Raw genomic sequence first — 18,296 nt, 5'->3', positions numbered from 1 at the left:
GAAGCGTACAGTGACTCTCTACAGCTCCTGACAGGCAACAGAAGCGGCTGCATCTTTTAATTGACATATAGAGAGGACACTTAGGTGCTAAATCCACCGGCCCCTTAGTGAAAGGCGCACGTTATTGCTATGGTACAAATCGCAAAGTACAAGAGTGAGTCCGTTTTGATTATAATATACATTTTCAAAACATTTGCCAAATGAAAGAACTCTGGGTCATAATTGCCATGTTTCATAAACAAACTCTGAACAGTCGCCACACATTATATTACTGTCATTGGTTGTATTTTGAGTAGTTACAAATAAAACATTATATCTTCAAGAGGGCCGCCATAATTCCTTCTACGGACGACGAGGGGCTAGCACCGAGCATTGCGGTGCCTCATTAAAGCAGTAAATCTTCCATGTTAGAACGTAAGTGTTCACTTTTCACTCAAAATTATTTTTGATTCTGGCTATTCCCAAACGTAGATTTTTGAAGGCGTGCATAAACAGTCAATTTGATATGTGGTCTTTCTTTCCTGTTCAAGCTGTCTCCAATTAAATGAAACTGGAGTTCTTTTACTTCTGCTTGTCACACCACTTAATGTAGTAGTACTCTGTGCTGCAGGTAAACCGCAGATGTGGCCTAACGACCAGAGCTGCCATCTAAGTCACGTAAATACAAAACATGTTGCATTACAAATGCTATAGGTGTCACATTCGCGAAAGTTATAACTATTGGCATTGTAAATGACAAAGCTATCAATTTAGCTATTTTAAAAACCAACATAAATAACATATTTGTCATTTACAAGACCAATAGCTCCAACTTTTCTAATGCGAGACCTATTGCATTTCCAATGCTTGTTTTGTACTATTTCTATGCTTATGTGACAATAGGACTTTGCTCCATTAGTGTTCCACACACTGACAGTGGATCACCTACTGAAACCAGTGATCCACACACTACTATTACCTGGTTATTAAAAGTCTAGCAGAAATTCAGACACTTCCAGTGGATCACCAGTCACTGATTCACACACTTACAGTGGATCATTAAGCAGAAACCAGTGATCCACACACAAACACTGGAGGGATATAGATCAATGGGCACCTTGTGTTATTCTATTCATGTTATTAATCTGAGTAGAACTTTGATTAGCAATGTGTTGTTAATAATTATTGGGGTGGATTTAGCACATAGTACCAACAGAGAACTCTCACAACATGCAAAGCATTACAACAGCACCCTCCTTCATGAGTACTTCTGGAGAACCACAAATGATGTGGAGTAAATGGAAGAAGGTTTTCAATAACTATCTCATGATCTGAGGTCCCAATCTGAGTATTGAAAGAAAAGTGGCATTATTGTTACATTCTTTGGGTGCTGAGGGGGCAAGACACCATAGAACACTTGAGCTAACTGAGGACAATGCAAGGGAAGATACTTTATTGTACGTGGTTAATTAAAACCTTTACAATGTTAATAAAACAGAGAAGCTCCAATTTATAAAATGTGTGAATGGATTGAACAAGTAAAAAACAAAAATTCTGTGCATAAGACAAGTAAACGAGAGTACTGGATAAAAAAATCAAAAAAAATCGACAACACAAATGGAAGGGGCTTATCGTCTTATCAAAACGATCAAGTGTGAGAGTCAAGATGTCAATGTGGGAATTGGACTTCTGGGGTACCGTTAGACTCATCCTTTGGGCTGTTTAGGGTATTGCTCGTTTTAGTTGGTTCCTTCAAAGTTTTGAAGCGGGCCTCAGCTGTTTCAAGAAATGTTACCATTCGACAGCTCAGTTGGATGTTGTCCCCTTTAAAGCAGGCCAGAACTGCTTGTCTGCAGGTCCGTATCTTGTGGAAGTTAAAAAGCGGACGCAGGAAGACTCGTCGTTCATGAGTGAGCTCCGTACAGGTGGTGATCAGGTGGACTGTGTTTTCCTTACCGTCCCCACAAAGTTGACATCTTGTTGGCGACGGTGGCCGTAACCATGGAGGCTAGTGGGCCGCTGAAGGCAGTAGCCCCAGGCGAAATTTCAGAAATTTCTCTTTTATTTTTTGGGTAAAACCAATCTGCAGATAGGTTTGGGGCGAAGGCATGGTGTATGATTGAACTGTAAGCCAACCATGAGCCCGCTCAATTCGGGCGGCTTTGTCCTGCAGCACTGATTCCTTCCGGACTGTCTTGTTGACCACCTTTTTAAAGACTGCTGCAGAGACTGGGAGTGACCAAAGTTGCTGTACTCCAAGGTCCACAATGGCTCCCTCCAAATACCTCCTTGCTGGACATGTTGGTTTGTTTTGAAGTTCCTTCCACAGGAGCGCATTTAAGGTGTTCGGTTCACCCCTGCATAATTTATGCCAGCTTTTTATGTAGGCTCCCTTGCGTGCCAGCTCTTCTTTTTCTAACCCGAACTCTAGTCTCATTTGAGCCGGCGATGAATACCTTGGAAGGCCAAAGATCATACGAAGTGCTTTTCCCACAGTTCTATCTAATAAGGGAGCATCCCTCCCTCTCATAGCTTCACTGCCATAAGTAATTGCTGGGATTAGCTTGGCCTGTATTACCTTTATTAGTGGAAGAAAGCTTGGACCAGAAACTGTGTTTTTTAAGGTTCTGAGTGTCGCTGCCGCAGATACTCCTCTCCTTTTTATACCTTCACATTGCAGAGTGAAGTTGCCCTTATGGTCTATAGGGACCCCCAAAAATCGATATTCGCTGACCTTTTCTAGCTTGCTAGATGATAAGAGCCAGTTTCGAGTTGCTTTCTTTTTGGAAAGATTGATACACATAACTTTTGATTTTTCCTGGTTGATGGTATATTAGCAGCAGAATATCTTGAAGTAATATCCAACAGCCGCTGAAGCCCAACCGGGGTCCGGCTGATGAGTAACAGATCATCTGCATACAGTAGGTTGGAAATCTGTGAGCCCCCTAGCTTTGGAGCGTGTGAATTGCAGTCATTCAACAATTTGGATAGGTCTCCCATAAAAAGATTAAAAAGTGTTGGGGCAAGAACGCAGCCCTGTTTTACTCCTGTGTAAGTTGGAATCTTTCTTGAAAGATTCCAACTTACACAGGAGTCCAACCTGACTTGGACCCATGTGTCGCTGTGAAGGAGAATTAACTGTTTTAAAAGCAGCGGAGGAATGTTCAGTTTGGATAACTTTTCCCACAGAAGGTTCCTGTCGACATGATCGAAAGCCGAACTATAATCAATATAGCACAGTTAGAGTGGTTGGTTTACTTCTTGTGCTGCATCAATTAATAAAGATAGTGCTAAGATGTTATAAGAGGTTCCCATACCTTTACAGAAGCCTGTTTGGTTGTATGGGATTGCTGAGACATCGGCTGCCCAGGATAACAGTTCCTGCAGAAGGAGGCCCGCAAAATATTTTGCCTCATTGTCGAGCTGAACCACTAACCGGTAATTTTTTGGATCGCTTTGGTCTCCCTTTTTGAGGATCAGTGAAATGATGGCTCCACAATGATGGAATTAAAGAAGTCTGCAGAATCTTGACAAACATTGGTTTAAGGGCAGCTGCCCAAAACGCGGGGTCTTGCTTAAACAATAGGGGTGGAATCCCATTTGGGCCTGGGACCCCCTCGCGCCTCCCCTTTGAGATTCTGTTGCAAATCAGTGCACACTCGATTGCAATAGTCTGGTCTAACTGTTGGAGCTCGTGGCAGTCACGGATGAGTTTTGAACAGTCCATGGTGCATTTTATGTGTGTGGAGGTGCCTTGGATGTTGGCATCAGTGCCCCTAAAGTGCGAACTAAGGAAGGGTATCCAGTCGTCTTCTTGGACAAAGGAATTGGTGCCAAAATTCTGCGCCTTGGACAGATTATTAATCTTCCTCCAGAATTGTGTGCTGTTTGGCATCATGTAGAAGTTTGGCCCAAAGCGCCTCTTCTGATTCCCTCCTGAGTCACCATACCAACCTCCTACGGTCACGCTTTAGCAGCCTCAGTTCATCCCTGGCATCGGGATCTTTCCCTACTCTTCGTACAGTCTGGCCGATAAGAGTTTTTAGATTTTTTAGGCGAGCATTGTTTGTCAAAGCGTGACCAAAGTACTGCGTGTAATTGACGGTATTGCTCCCTCCTTCAAGCTGGTTTCTCCTCTGTGTTTTTCCCATGTTTTTGCGCAACGTTTCTGTAAATGTCTCCCAGCTGGCTGTAAGGTCCTTTGTTTCATTTTGGACTTCGCCATATGCTTGCTTGGCGTAAAGCAGAAGGGCCACGGGATCATCTGTTCTACACTTTAAACGCCTGTCGTTTACTGTGAAGACTTGTTCGTAATAGATAGCTGGTTTCGGTATTTGTATTGTAAAGGCTTCTAGTGTCACTTCTTATGGTAAGTGATCACTGTAGTCAAGTGAGCCAATATGGAAATCAATAGTTGTTTGGAACAAGTTACCCGAGAGGAAGGTGAAGTCGATTGTTGAGCTAGATGATGTGCTATGGAATGTTGCTGCTTGGGGACGATCCCCAGGGAATCTCCCATTAAGTGCTCTGAGGCCCCGATCTTCCAGTGCTCCAAGAAGTCAGAGTGATGCATAAGTAGTTCTACCCCCTGAAGAATTATCCTGAGAGTATTGTTCCAAAGCAAGAGGGTCGTCAACCGTTGCTGACTTACGTTGCGGGTTTATTGAGCATATTCTGGTTGAAGTCACCACTGACAATCAAGCTGATTGTCTGCTCTGCAGATAATAGCTTTGACAGCTCTTCTATCAGCTGCCGAGCTCCTTGCTTCTTACCTCGGGGACGTAGATAAAGGTTTATTAAAATTATCTCATCCCTCTTTCCCTGGTTTCGAGTAGCGATTCGTAGTACGTGGATTGCGTTCGGAGAGTCTAGGTTGTATGGAAGTGGTTCCACTGTTCTTGTGCTTTTTAGTGAACTGTATATGGCTAGGCATCCTTTTTTGTGACCAAATCTTGCGGACTGAGTTGGAGGAATGAAGTTCAAAGAAAAGCCTGGAAGTAGTGGAGGATAATCTGACCAAGTTTCTTGGAGGGCTAGGATATCAAAGCTTTGCATGTAATATTTTAGGTCTGCGTCCATAAATTTGTCCCCAATGCCGTTGATGTTCCAAGAACAGATTTTGAAGCTTTTGAGCGATTTCTCGGTTACCGGGTTGTCATGTCAGTGTTTATCTGGCTTGTTGTTTATGGACCTGCTCAACCATGTCCAGTCTGAGTTAGTTTGCTCGTTCACGGGGTTGAGCCTTCTGACACCCCGTTCTTTTTGTTCTTGGCTAACCGGGAATTTACTATGGGCCCCTCGCAGTACAGATAGCGAATGATGGACCTGATTTGGCTGATTTTGAGCGTTCTGATGTATGAAATCGCTTGCCAAGGGATCTGGATATCTCGGTTTTACGACTGGGCGAAGTAGTATACCCCAGCTATTGAGTTGTGCTTGTTCGTTGAGCACGCTTTCAGTCAAATCAGTTGAGGCCCATAATGTTTAAGTAACTTCCACCCCTGGGTGTTCAGGTAAGACTAAAAACTCCACTGAGGCCAGATCCTTGGTGGATATGTTCTTTAGGCTGTCTATGGAATTTAATAAACGTAGAATGTTGCCCCTGTTAAGGATATCAAAGGAGCCCCTTGAAGTATATTCCGGGATCAATAAAATTGCGGGGTTACCTGAATGCACCTTTATCCTGTTCGAACCGCTCTGCGGGGATGTGGAGGTAGTCTCCGCCCTAATGTGGGTCTCTGCTGGCATTCTCTGGACTGGGGCCTTTGGGTCATCTGCTCTAGTTTGTACCTGGTTTGAAGGACTTCCTATTAAAGAGACTGCTGGGGGATGGGCTAGTTGTGTCTCATTACCAACATTAGGAGATGTTTTTTTGTTTTTGGAGGCGCTCGGGTTAGACGTGGATTTTTCCCCGCCTTCGTTCGGGCCCTCGTTGGTACTGGTTATTGTAGCTTTAGCGCAGCTGCTCAGGGCAGGGCTGACAGCTTTTTTTGGGGACGTTATGTTAGAAGTCTGTTTTTTACTGTTCTTTTTCCTTTGGCATGTATGCCTCTGATCCAGATTAGGGGAGGAGCATAAGTCCAGTTCTGTGTCTGTATCAGGGCTCCTTCGAGCAGATTTAACAAGCGTTGAGCCTAGGAGCTGAATGCTGACTTGGTTGTTCCCAGCTTTACCATCGGTCAGTGAGCCTAGCTTTAGCTTGCGGCCCTACCTCCGTTGTTTTCTGCCCCGCTTTGGGGAATGCCCATATCCCCGCGGGACATCCTTTTGGTTGGCACTAAGTCATTATTTGCTAGTTGAGGGGCTTCATCTTCCCTGGAGTGTCCTTGGGCTCTTGGTACCCTTGCACTATCGTTTTCACTTGCCATTTTTTCTTTATGTATTTGGGGGAGGACCACCTCTGGATGAAGCAGGGTTTCCCTGCTGGTTGTTTGGCAAGAACAATTTTTCCTTTCAAGTGGACCCGTAGATGTGCTGTTTTTAACTGCCTCCCTGATGCCTGTGAGGAGATTATCCATTGCTCCCGGGAGTGTAGCCAACTTGTCCACGATTGCTATGCCGAGGCAGTTTGTTTGTATCAGTGCTGTCTCCTCTTGAGCCCTTTTAACCAGCTTATTCAGTTCGGCTAGCTTACTGTCAATGTTGGAGACAAAGACTGATAGCGATTGTAGAACTGTTAACTGGAGGTCCATTTTGTCCGATTGATATTGAATGGCATTGACAGACAGTTGCATTGTGTGCAAGAGAGATTCCCATATGTCTGCCTTTGCTCGCGATGTTGGAATCGTGATGGTAAGTTGCGAGACATTACATTTTGGGCGTATTGCCGATATTTTTCGGTCCGCTTGGGGTGGTGAGGTGTAAAGGGCGACCAATTCTTCCCACTCTTATTGTGTGGGATACATGGCCTCTGGAACCGGAGCATTTGGTGAAGTGGGGACTGAGATGTCTTACGCTGGAAGATGGCCCCGAGGGGGAGTTAGTGGTTGCTCCAACTTTGCCCGATGGTGGACTTGGGCCCTTATCACATTTGACTCCTGTTCCTCAAAGGAATACCCAGCGCGTGCTTGCCTTTTTGTGTCATTAACGTGATCTGCAGCCGTCTTGATACACTTACTAGGTTCTGGTTGCGATTGCCTGAGGTCTTGTAGTGAGGGTGAGGGTGTGTTTTTCTCTAACATAGAGGCTTGTTTGAAGCCTGGGGTACCTTCCCCCTCGTTTGTTGCCCGACCTGAGGTCCGAGGATCCAAGTTGTTTGAAGTGCTGGGTACTGGTACAAGTGTACCAGGGGCTTCCCGAACATCAGATATGCTGAGGTCCTTAGGAGCCGTTTGAGACCCTCGATTGTCCTCAGAGGCTCTGGTGGAATTGGACCAGTGTTCTGGGGAGCGTTTTGCTCCCGATGGGATGGTGGAGTCCTTCTGGGTCCAGTTTGTTTTCGAACCCAAACCCTGGGCACTCTGGGAGGGATCTTGTTGCTTGCTCGTGAGTGTCTTAGTTTTTAGTTCACAAACCAGGGCCAAATCGGGGCCCCAGTTCCTGATGGTCGACTTATGAAACTCGCTGTGATTTCCGCATCGTGATTCAGTCTGTGTAGAGCCTGGGCGATCCAAGGGATTTAACCCCTTGCGCGCTAGCGGTTTTCCCGCTGTGCGCTGGATTTTTCAAAAACCCAGGTTACATGACTAGCTCAGCTCGTCATCAGCACACAAGCGCCGTAGCTGATGACGAGCTGAGCTCGTCATCAGCATCGAAGGGGTTAAATAGTTTTGAAATATGTTTAAAGATAATGGATAACATTTTTTACCCAGAAAAAGCACCATGCTGGAGAGATTCGGGAAAAGGAAACGGAAGGAAGGTGGAAGTATAGAGGAGTTTGTATCTGTCCTGAGAAAACTAGCAACAACATGCAACTTTGGCACATTACTTGATAAACGTATTAGTGACCAGTGAGAGAAGAATTATGGCTCGAAGATGACCCCTTAAGTGAAGTTCTCATTGTTTCCAATCAGGTTGAACAAGTTATTGTCTCTAAAGCACCTGAAAGTTGAAGCTAAATGTAACATGTATGAAGAAAAGGGGGAGGTAAATGCTGTGAAAGAGAAAAGGAGAGAGCCGTTTAAAGCAAATGACCAGACATTTAAAGGACAATGTAAAAGATGTGCAATGTCATGCCATATGCAGTGCCGGATTAATGTGTGGGGCAATTGGGCCTGTGGAGGCCGCTAGGCAGTCGAAATTTTGAGGGCCCCTTAACAAATTATCTCCTAATACCCAATGCAGCATCTTTTCTTTTCAAACTGCCAGAAGATGAGCTTTTAAGAGCCTAACTTTTATGTGAATCTGATGTGTTTGGGTAATGTACTTTAAACTGTATTTTGATCATTGTTGTGGAGCCCCTAAAAGGAGTGAGGTCCACAGTCCACTGCCTACTTTTCCTATTTGGTATTCCGGAACTGCCCATATGGCTAATTGGAGAGTATGTCCTGCATGGAGGGCTGTACGCAGTGGTTGTGGCAAGAAGGGACACTTTATTGCATATTGTGACAATAACTGTGGAAAAGGAAACAAAAGCTCCAAGGTAGCAAAAATATGTGAGGAAATAGTATTGCATATGGGTGATGCAGATGAGGGCTAACCTAGAGCAAACAGAAAAAGTAAACGCACAGACAATTTTTGATTCATGTTCTAGGCTAACTAGCATTTCTGAAAAGGTCTTTCAAGAAAAGTTAAAAAATAGAACACCACTAAACTGAATGGACATACAGCCTGGTGGATATGGAGGCTAACCTATAAACAGAAAAGGTTTTTTCATAGGGAGAATTCAGTACCAGGGAAGAGAAGTCCAAACAAAGGTATAAGTAACTGAGATGGGTGACTATATTTTAGGTTGGCCTGTCCAAAAGAGCCTAGGAATATATCTAGACCCTAATGCTTGTCCTCAAATTCAAATACAAACAATTCAAGAAAACGGCTTAGTGAATAATTTCCCGGAAGTCTTCAGTGAGAAGTTAGTGTGCTTTAAAACATACATTCACAAAATAAATAAAAAGATAACGCTACTCCTGTAGTATCAAAGGTCCGCAGACTCCTGGTGAATGTCTACGACGCTGCAAAAAAAAGAGTTAAAAAACTTAGAAAACTAGAAAACTTGTGTGAACAAGACGTAATTGAACCAGTACAAGCCACTGAGTGGCTTGCACCCATCGTGGTAGCGCGTAAGGCTACATAAAATGAGGCTATGTGTAGATCTCAGGGCCCTAAATAAAGAGGCAGGGGTTGATAGAGTTTCCTTACTCACAATTTCTGAAATGTTGACAGCTCTAAAGGGGCCCCAAATTTTCTCAACTGTAGACTTAGCATCAGCCTATTATCAAGTACACCTGCATCAAGAGTCACAAGACCTCACAACATTTAATACACTCCTTGATGCTTATAAATTCAAACGCATTCCCTTTGATAGTGTCTGCTGCCCCAGTGTTTCAAAGAGCCATGTCATCCATGCTACACAACATTCCAGGAGTTTCTTTTATTACCAAAAAGATGTATTGGTATTGCAGGCCATGAAAGCAGAGCACGATGGGAGAGTCTAGAAGGCACTGGAAAAGTTCAAAGAATTTGGTTTTGCAGATAAGTTGACAAGTGCACGTCTTTGCACCAAAAAATTACATATTTGGGGCACAAAATCACCAACAAAGGTATGGAGCCCAAAGAAGAATTTCCCAATTCTATTTTGAACTTAGCATCTCCTAAAAACTAAAGAATAATTTAAATCATTCCTTGGGATGATAGAATTCTACAGCAAATTCATAAAGAAGTTTGCTAACAGAACATTCCAAATGAGAACACAAATTAAACCAGAGCGGACTTTGAGTGGGATGATAAGCGTGAAAAGGAGCTTCAAGATGTAAAATGTTGCATAAAACATGCCACTAGTTGAGTTGCTTTGTGCCAGACAATAAAGTAATAAAAACCATGGATGCAAGCACAAAGGGCCTGGGAGTGGTCCTATCCCAAACAAGAGATGAAGTGAAGAAACCTTTGCCTTTGCTTAAAGGTCACTACTTGGACTGGAAACAAACTACTTTGTTATAGAGGAAGAAGCCTTAGTAGTTTTCTGGGCTGTACACAAATTCAAGAATTTTGTCTGAAGGATTGAATTTCAGGTCAGGTCTGACCATAAACTGTTTAAAGAGATCTTTCGGGAAAAGGGCTTGAACTTTGTCTCCAGCCACATCAGAAGATGGATCGTCAATCTACAGGAGTTTACGTTTGCCGTGGAATACATCCAGGAATAAAAAACAAAGCAGCTGATTGTCTCTCTAGACTAATTGCCAATGCTCAAAGTACGAAAGAAGGGGGATACTGAAAGATGAAGAGGATTTAGCAATACCAAATGTTTGCGTAACATCTGAGGGATTGATTGCAGAGGGCGAATGGAAAGAAAGATTAGGGGATGACAAGATTGTGAAGAAAGTGAGACAGTACGTCAATGAAGGTTGACCCTACAAGAACTCGGTCAAGAGTGAATTCAGGGCACATTGGTGTGTTAAAGACAAACTGTCAGAAATGGATGGCTGTTTATTTAGAGGAACCAAGGTAATTCATCCAGTTGGTGTACGTAACAAACTCATAAACAAGGCACATGAGGGACACTTTAAAGTTTCCAAGACAAAAGAAAGGCTAAGGATGAACTTCCGGTGGCCTGGTATGGACATCCAGACAGAAAGGTCCAGAAGAGAATGCGTGTCATGTAATGCAAGTGACAACGTTTTATTCATAAGAAAACCTCCCATGCATATGTGCAAGCTCCTAGATAGGTCATTGAAAGATCTGAATATGGACACAATTGGTCCTTAATCAGGAGAAATCTCAACACCATATATAATAGTTATAATTGAGCTCTACTCAAGATGTCCTGAAATTAAGATCGTACCCGACACACCAACAGACCAGACCAATGTAAGATGAGGGCTGTCTAAAAGTGGCTATTAAGTATGTGACACAAATACGTTTAGTAAAATCAAATGATATTGGCTAACGCCAGACCTAAAAATATAAATTGCCTTCTACTGCCATCTACCTACTGTTATCTACCTACTGTTGGTGCAGCCCTCTTGGGCACTTACAATTGGAACGTCTGAGCACAAATCTGACTCTTGTATCCCTGTCTCTCCCTGGATAGGCTATTGTGGGGTGCAGCTTGTACTTACGTTTGTGGACAATACAGTAACAGTGTAAAAATTATTCAAACTGAAACACTAAAGAATTATACATCATTTCAGAAACATATTGCCCACTTAAAGTAGAAGGAAAATTAGAGAAATATTTCTAATTCATCAGTACTCTAATAACATAGAGAGACCACAAAGACTTAACTAGAAAATGCGCTTGCTTTTCTTTAGGCTCTGCAAAAGCAAGACTTATAGCTAACTAGACTAATTTATTTATCTGAATCTAGCAATTCTCTATGAAACAAAGTCAGTAAATTTTTCAAGATTCTTTTAATATCCAAAGAGAAGAAAAGTGAAAGTAAGCTGCCTGTAGTGCAAGCAGAATATTAGCTTTAGTTGATCATGTAAGTTGATGTAAGTTGTGCAGAATAATTGGACAATGTGTAGTACTGTGAAGTGGAACTTTCTTTCATACATGCTAGACCCTCAAAGTGCATTAGTTGCCAACACAACATTACTGTTTAATGTCTTTAAATCTACATAAAGACATAACTGTTCAAATGTTATCTGCAATACAAAGAATGTTATAACTGCTCAGTACTTCTAGAACTATCCATCCAGCTTCTAAAGTGTCAAACCTTCCTTCAATGAGTCATACGCTGCTAAAGGTATACTACACTGTTGCCTATGTACAGGAGGGTTATTTGTACATGTGGGAATATTTGCCCGATATCCTTGTGTAACCAATATCAAAGGCATGTTTTGCAACTGAACTAAATCAAATGATTAAGCCATTGTGTCTCTTCCTTCTCAGTGATGCTGGCTTATGCCTGACGTTCTTACTATTAGTAATATTCTGTTTGAATGAGAAGCAAAAATCCCAGACTCACTAGCTTTCATTGATTTAACATTTTGTGCTTGGCAAACTGACTTTTGGGAGTGTGCGTTTACTTTTTTATTAGCCCATCCTATCACATTGTGTAAATGGAGCATGTTTGATCAAGGATTCACAAGCAATTTTTTTAGATAGTCTGCAAAGATCCACACAGTTGGGTGGCATTATGGCACACCATCACTGCTTGCTGGATCTAGAACCACCTAAAGCATTAACCTAACAAACAAGACATGGTAATTTAAGAAACAAAATTCACGTTTCTTCGTAAAAAGTTTCCTGCTTACATAACCTTAATAAACACTATAACATGTACCCTCGCATTGTCTAGTACAGGTTACGCGATCATAATTGTATTTGTATATGTTTGATGTGAATAATTTTTGTATGTTATAATAAAAAGACATTACAGAAACGTATAATATATTCCTCACTGATATATTTAGTTGCACATAAGAGGCACTTACTTGAGCCAAAGATGGCCTGGCACTGGGCATCATAGTACTGACAAATTCCATTATAACAATAGGATTTATTGCTCTGACAAGGATGTCCATTCTGAATAAAGACATCAGGTTGGCAAAATGGAGATGAGCCATTGCAATATTCTGGAAGATCGCATTCATTAGAACTTGACCGACATTCTGTGCCGCCAGGAATGAACTAAAAGACAAAGAAAAAAGTCTATAGTAACAGAGCTCCCAGTTGAAGACTGCAAATAATTTTATATCTTTTTTCACAATTGCTTTCAGTCTCGCCCTTTGACCTGGGGCATAAATATATACACAGCCCAATCATCCACAATTCTACATTTGGTGTGTTTGAGCAGAATCACATTAGTTTGAGAGATAGACTCACAGGAGGACTGTGGTTGAGAATGCAATCACCGCACAAATCCCCAAGAAATTAAAGGTCAGTAATCATATACTGGAATACATATTTTGAAATAATTTCATGTTTTTCAGGTCTTTCACAACACAGCTATCTTTGTTCCGGGATAGAATGTAGTATATATGTGTGATAAAGTAAGCACATGAATGACTTAGTATTCGACAATAAACAGTAAGGCAGACCTCCATTTTTGGCATTAGTAACTTGTTTTGACAAAGTTAAAAACAAAATGTTTACTGCCAATTGACCACCCTTGGACTAACTCTTTCTGGTCGAATTTCACCAGGCTAAATAAAAAAGATACACACCAACGTTTGTTGTTATCCACCTTTTACAATGAAAGATTATAATAGATACTACAAGAGATGATGCTGTGCTGATCCCGTAAGAAGGCAGCACTAAATTTGAAGTCTGCAAAGAGCTCAAGAAATTTCATAAGCATTTGAAGAATTTTGAAGAGGAGTGGGATACTGGTGGTCCTTGATGACTGAAAGGGCAGGAACGTTGGGCTCTTCAAAAGAAAACACCGGATCAAGGCAGCTAGTCAGACCAATTGAACAACTCAGTTTTCTACACAGCTTACAATACACAAACCGCTCATGTTAGTTGCAGATGGAGGGGATCTCTTATTGCATTTGAAGTGTGATCTTGAAAGGGGACTATTGTACCGCAACTTGTCTGTATGGAAGAAGATGCAGAATCACTATGGCAGTGACCTCGAAAATAAATGAGATATTGGGACCGAACACTCTATCAACCGACAATTGGCTTTTTCCTGTACCCTATTTAATCAGTTGAGGATCACTGCTGAGTATCATTCTATTGGTTACGACAGAGTGAGAGCTGTGTAAACCGGCAGAGACGCAGGTGGGTTGACATCTGTTGGGCAGCCTGCTCCATTCCATCATATCCTAACTCTATATTGCGAATAATGAAATCTCGGCATAGTCATGCTTGCTGTGGCCATCACTTCTGCACCGGTCTGTTATTTATTTTTTCTGCTGTTTTAGGAATTTGGCTCCATAGGCCTCATCTGGGCCCTCACAGGTTTTTGCTGTACTTGTTTGGGGCGGCTTGTTTATATCTAATCACTTCATCTGAATTGTGATATTCTAAGAGGTGCCGCACTCTAGGAATTACAGAATATTTGTAATACTACAAAGTACTGAAATCCCGTGAAGAAAGGTGGGGCCTTATAGCCAGATGACCTCAGGATAGTCTGGATCCCACTAATCGCAAGAGGCCGACTTACGAAGGGATTTGGGTGAGATAAAGAGAGAGAGATACATTTGCCTTTTGCGTATGTGTGAGATGCTATCCACAGAGGAGGAACCTGTATTATTAAATCATGTTGGCATCTCTAAATCCTCTCCCATGAGCATGATGCAGGTGTTCTTTTGTCAATGGTATGATGAATATTGCTCAAGTTACTTTAAGCAACACTAGTGATACTGTAATAACATTGTAGCATAACACATAAATGTATGATGTCATCTTAAATGTATGTTTTTCTTGTTTCTTTTAAACATAAGTCATTAGTATTTCTTGAGACTAGATTCCTAAGGAAAGGATGTAAGTAATGACAACAATCTTTGTCGGTTTATCACTGAATGAAAATCACATGTTTGTGGGAGCACATAGTATTCCCTTAATGGAAAAGGATACCAGCACATAAGGATATTAGGTCCTTTTCAAGGTCCTGATGAATTTTCCATAGATCCTTAGGGACTGTGGAGGCAAGGCACTTGTTGACCACTTTGTGAGATTATAAGGAATATGATTGTCTCGCATATTCCCTCTTGTTTTAATCTTTAACACAGGCCCCAAAGACAAATAGAGTAACCAACTACCTTTATATTTCTACTAAGCATCCCTTTTCCTCCCTACTTACATTTTAGAACTGCAGCCCCTGAGGCCATTATTCACAAAAAGATCTCTGGCAAAGAGCCCACCTGAGGAGCCTGTTGGGCAATGCAGTGCCGGCCCAACAAGGAGAACAGCCCGATGATGAAGCATACCACCTTCTGGTTGGTGAAGGCTTGTGCTCTGAGAAGTTAATGCTTTCAATGACCAAATATGGGTGAGATATTGAATATAGTAAATTCTGAATGGTATACTGCACTCGTTACTGGTAAAACGATGTAGCCAGGGTCCACGCCCTCTGCCACTTTGGGGTGTACCCACGGTTTGTGATCCACCAGGTACCACTGGCTGAGCTTGTCTGCCCCGGCTCTCAATGATCCCACCACAATCAAGAAGATGACCTGACAACCACCTCCAAAGGATTAGCACCGCCATGGGACAAGTCCCAGGCCCCAGTACCAAGGACCTTCACTCCACCTGTCTTGCTGCACTACAAGGCACTGGTGTTGCCCTTGAGAACCTGTACCAGCGTAATCTTCACAGACAGTAGGAAGGCCTTCAATACTAGGAGAAAGGCCCACAACGCTAAAAGATTGATATGGGAGCAGATTTTACCTGGTGACCAGAGTTGGATCTCAGTCCTCTGAGCTCCACCTCTCACTAATGGCCTCCCCAAGCCAGCCGTGATGCATCCCTCACCCCCATAAGTTCTGGGTGGGAGAGAGGTCTGCCGCTGATTAGGTTGAAGTTGAGCAGCCACTACTCCTCTGAAAAATGGATAACATCCAACAGGTTTTCTTGGTGCTAGGCCCACAGAGACTTCAGATTCCCCGGCAGAGCCTGCATATGACACCTAGAGAAGTGGACCAGAAGGATTTATGAGGCTAACAGGCCAGGCAACCTCAGAACTACACTCACCAAGATACAGAATCGAGGCTGGAGGTATCGGGATCATAGCCTGGATTTTGTTGAATTGTGAAAATGTGGTCATAATATTAACCGTGGCTGCAGATATCATCCAATATGGGTGTAATTATTATGTCCTATTTAGCTAAACCAGTCAAATGTGATTTTTTTAGGCTATCACCAACCCTCTCAGGGATTTGTTTTATTAAGGCACTTTTCCAACCAAGGTTTGCATTTGTAGCCAGTCATGTCCTCACTGCTGACACTATGTGGTCAAGCAGATGACCGAGCCTCCTAGTCCCATGCAAAGCTGCCATATAACCCTACCTCCCCGTCACATCTATCTTTTGTAATAAATGGTTCTTCCTGCAATAAGAAGGTCCATTCATTCACCACTAATAGTTGTGAATCCCAATATTTATGGAAATGTGGTTGTGCTATGCTTTCTTCACAGACTCTCGGTCACATTATGCATAGGTAAATCCTAGAACAGCCGCCCCACAGCAATGTGCAAAATTTCGCATCAAGTTTCTTTAAAAACTCTTCATGTATCCAATAGGCTCTATTCTGATATAAACATAGAAACTTGGGAAACGTTATCTTTTTATAAAGAATTGGTTGGCCCAGAAAAGAAAGCTATACCGAGATTAAAGACTTCTTCTTTATCACATGTGATACTACTCATATGTGTTTAAAGCCTATCTCTTCTACATAGAAAAGGCATTGGAATTGGATCTTGATACTATGCAATCAAGGGGAATTATAAAGATTTTATTTTCAATTAGTCTTGAAGCCATGGCATTGTCTATAGTTGTTTTAAGGTCAGCAATATAAAGAAGGATGTCATCAGCCAGAGGGATAACTGTCCATCCCCTGCAATGTCCCATTGGAGATCCCTGACTAAGGCATCCTGCCTAACCCAGCATACCAATGGCTCTAGGGCTAAGAAAATGGAGAACTTGGGATAACCCTATCTCATACCTTAGTGTGAAAGACTCCAATATCGCACCAATTATCCATGCTCTAGCTATTAGTCTTATGTGTAGTAGTCCATACTGGAAAAAAGCAATGAACCAAAGTCAGTTTTTGGCAGGATCGCATTCATATATTGCCAATATACAAAGTCATAGGCTTTGGCTGCATCCAGTAAAATAATCGCAGCTCCTCTCATACCAATGTTGTAATAGTATGCTTGGCCAATTAATAACCTTGGTGAGATCACAATAGGTAACTGAAAGATAATCCACCTTCCCGTAACTAGCATTTGTTTCGCAATAGCATTTAGGAGATTTATATATCTCCAGCTTTCCTGTTGGAAAGTGCAGTTTTCTATGCTGTCAAAAACAATTTGGTGGTTGCAAGACAGGAAGAATTATCTACTGGGTGAGATAAAATAGTTTCCAAACCTCAAGAGTAAAAGAAGGGAATGCCTTTGCATTCCTATGCCTCTTTATGGAAAACTAAAGATTTTTTGGAAAGTGAACATGATTAGATCCTTATTACGAAGATGATGGCCAGGGTTGGATTGGGATCATAAATAGGCCCGGGCACGCTTAAAAACTAGTGGCCCACATTTGCGGATTGCCTTTTTGGAAAAAACTTCAACAGTTTTATGAAAAGCAGGGGTGGGGCAGAACTAGGTAGAGATTGCAAACTTGGAGCAGGATCTCTGACAGAAGGGTGCAAATGGGAAAATCCCTGCTGTGGCCCACATTATAACTGTTGGTGAAGTACTGCAACGGTTGCTACCAATACGTGTGCATCAGTACTTCCAGGATGAGGCAATACAGCTGTATTATGAGCAATTCCCATATACATCCATCCATGGAATGCAGAATAAATTAAGAAAGAAAGAGGTTACCCAGTGGACATCTGTTTTTGGCATGTAGTGTTGTAGATTCACATGCTGTGCATACTTCCACCATCCGGTGTTTGTTTCGGATATGTGCAAGATGTTTTTCTTCAAAGACGTCTTTCTAGTCACGAGGTTTGGTGACTCCTACTCTTGCTGGTAATGTGCATGGCCATCAACTCCATTGTTTGATTGTTTTCTGCCGTGAGGCGAGTGAGGATGAAGTGATTTGCCAAACTATGTAAAGATGGATGCCCATGGAAAGAATTAAGTGTGAGAAAGTTTGAAAGATTACTGCCACAGATGTCCACAGAGAATGGTGGGTGCATGTGAATCTACAGCACTACATGCCACAATCAGATGTCTACTGGGTAAGTAGCATTTTCTGTTCAAGGCATGTGTAGCTGTAGATACACATGCTGTGCATAGGCAGTCCTGCCTAAAGCAGTGGCTAACCTGTGGGTGTTGCAGTTATTTGAAAGAGTGTACGCAATACTGCTTTGTCAAGCCTGGCCTGTTGTCTAGCTAATACATCTACATAGTAATGTTTTGTGAAGGTATGTGGCGTAGACTAAGTAGCAGCTTTGCATGTTTCAGCTATTGGAATGCTCTCTAGGAAGGCCATGGACGCTCCCTGCTTGTGAGTGGAGTGAGCTTTTGGAGGAATTGGTAATGTTCTCTTTGCTTTGGCATTAAAGGTTTATATGCATTTGCCAATCCCCCTGGCTATTCTCGATTT

At 42.3% G+C, this 18,296-nt stretch overlaps 1 protein-coding gene across 1 annotated transcript in view; it reads right to left on the bottom strand.

Annotated features, from left to right (window-relative positions):
• ADAM9 (ADAM metallopeptidase domain 9) overlaps nt 1–18,296 on the bottom strand; it is a 491,300-nt gene that overhangs the window by 149,636 nt on the left and 323,368 nt on the right. The window contains exon 14 of the mRNA XM_078666483.1: nt 12,513–12,708. Within this exon, the coding sequence (XP_078522609.1) occupies nt 12,513–12,708 (196 nt within the window). The remainder of the gene's footprint in view (nt 1–12,512; nt 12,709–18,296) is intronic.

Source organism: Lissotriton helveticus, chromosome 11 (assembly GCF_964261635.1).
Source record: "Lissotriton helveticus chromosome 11, aLisHel1.1, whole genome shotgun sequence".
NCBI classification, from domain to species: Eukaryota; Metazoa; Chordata; class Amphibia; order Caudata; family Salamandridae; genus Lissotriton; species Lissotriton helveticus.
The sequence above is the reverse complement of the archived record's forward strand: the minus strand, read 5'-3'. Positions and strand labels throughout refer to the sequence as shown.